Source organism: Elephantulus edwardii, unplaced genomic scaffold (genome assembly GCF_000299155.1).
Source record: "Elephantulus edwardii isolate Elephantulus edwardi_28Jun2011 unplaced genomic scaffold, EleEdw1.0 scaffold00024, whole genome shotgun sequence".
NCBI lineage: Eukaryota > Metazoa > Chordata > Mammalia > Macroscelidea > Macroscelididae > Elephantulus > Elephantulus edwardii.
In genome coordinates, this window is record NW_006399774.1 from 22112307 (window position 1) to 22114186 (window position 1880).

Consider the following 1880-nt stretch of genomic DNA (forward strand, 5'->3'; position numbering starts at 1 on the left):
GTGTTTGGTAACGTGGGGTCAGGGAGATGGACAGAGGGGCTGCAAACCCTGGGCTTGAACACAGCCAGGACGCTGAGGACCACACAGGACTGTGCAGATGCTGCTTTCTGTTGCAGATTGGGTCTCTATGGGTCAGAACCCACGCACACTCCACGGCACCTCACAACAAAGGCCTTGCCATCTGCTCTGGTCCTTGAGGCATCTCCAGTCCTCTCTGTTGCTCTCAGCTGTCACCAAGTCCTGGGGACCCCACAAGTGCAGGGTTTTGAGGCCATGACCATTTGCAAGCCCACCGCCAGGCTGTCTCTCAAGGTGCCTCTGGGTAACGTCTCCCCAGTGAAGCTGGAACCCCGCACTGCAGCGGTCACGGCAGGTGCCAACCCACCCCAGCACACCCCAAGACCTGACCTACACAAGAGAAACCCAGGAGTGAAGCCCTCAGGGTGAGGCCCTCAGCGTGAGAGCTGGGCTGGACACGACACTCACCTGGCCAGGACAGGCTCCGTGCGACATAGGGCATAGAGAGCCAGGCCCACCCCACACAGGAAGATGCTGCGGGCAACTCCCGGCTTCATCGTGCTGAAACCTGCACAGGGAATCACCGTGAGGCCCGGAGCTCCAGGCTGCACCTTTAGCAGAGCCCACCACAGCGGGGATCTAAACACCAAGCGATCATGTCCAACAGCTATTGACTCGCCATGAAGTTAAGGAGCAGATAACTCGAGGTGGTGTGTGCTGCCAGGCGCAGGGGTCCTGGTTCAGCCTCCTCACTCAGAGGTCTTGATTCTAAGACTTAAAATGTAAAAAAGAAGGCAGAGAAGAAAGCCTGAGGGGCTACCTGAGCATGAGGTCCTCAGAGGTCCAGGTGGCTCCAGGTAGAGTGGGGTGACAACACACCTGCAGCCCTCCCATCCCCTGTCCCCAGGGGGGTGACAGAGCACCTGCAGCCCCCCCGACCCGAGGGGAATGACACTACCTGCAGCCCCCCATCCCCTGTCCTGAGGGAAATGACAGTACTTGCAGCCCCCTCCCCGAAGGGGGTGACAGAGCACCTGCAGCCCTCCCATCCCCTGGCCCAAGGGAGGTAACAGAGCACCTGCAGCCCCCTCCAAGCACAGGCTCACTGGACACTGACCCTAAGAAGTTATGACCAGACCTAACTGGGTTTGTCATTAAAGCAGAAAGTTGTTTAGCCCGGTCACACCTGGTAGCGAGATAGCCCCACCTGGCATGCAGGTGACAGTGACCAGCAGACCCACCTTCTGAGAGTTCCTCCAAGGGAACCCCAGGCATTCTGCTCTGCAAAGTCCTTCTGGGGGGACCCCAGGGACACGTGCTCCTGATTCCCTCCCAGGGGACCCACCTCCAAGAGTTCCTCTGAGGGGACCCCAAGTACCCCATTTCTCACAGTCCTTCCAAAAGGACATATGGGCTTCTGAGAGTCCCTCTGCAGGGGCCCAGGCACCTCACTTCCGAGACTCTCTCCGAGGGGACCCCAGCTACCTTGCTCCTTAAATCCCTCCCAAGGAATTTCAGGTACCCCACTCACAGAGTCCCTCTGAGGGGACCCCCAGCACGCAGCTCCTGACAGTGTCTCCGAGGGTACCTGGGGCACCCCATTCCTCAGCGTCCTTCCGAGAGGACCTACACCCCTGCTTTCCCAGAGTCCCTCTAGGAGGACCCATTCACCACACTTCTGAGAGTTCCTCCGAGGTGACCTTCGACACCCCATACCTCAAAGTCACTATGAAGGGGCCCTGGGCACCCCTGTTCCTGAAAGTCCCTCCGAGGGGACCCGGGCACCCCGCTTTGCAGAGTCCCTCCGAGGGGACCCGGGCACCCCGCTTTGCAGAGTCCCTCCGAGGGGACCCCGGGCACCC

The 1880-nt window shown here is 59.9% G+C and overlaps 1 protein-coding gene across 1 annotated transcript in view; it reads right to left on the reverse strand.

Moving 5' to 3' along the window:
* Positions 1–575, reverse strand: part of RNASET2 (ribonuclease T2) — a 25120-nt gene extending 24545 nt beyond the window's left edge. The window contains exon 1 of the mRNA XM_006882830.1: positions 487–575. Coding sequence (XP_006882892.1) covers positions 487–575 — 89 coding nt within the window. The remainder of the gene's footprint in view (positions 1–486) is intronic.
* Between the last annotated feature and the right edge of the window lie 1305 nt (positions 576–1880).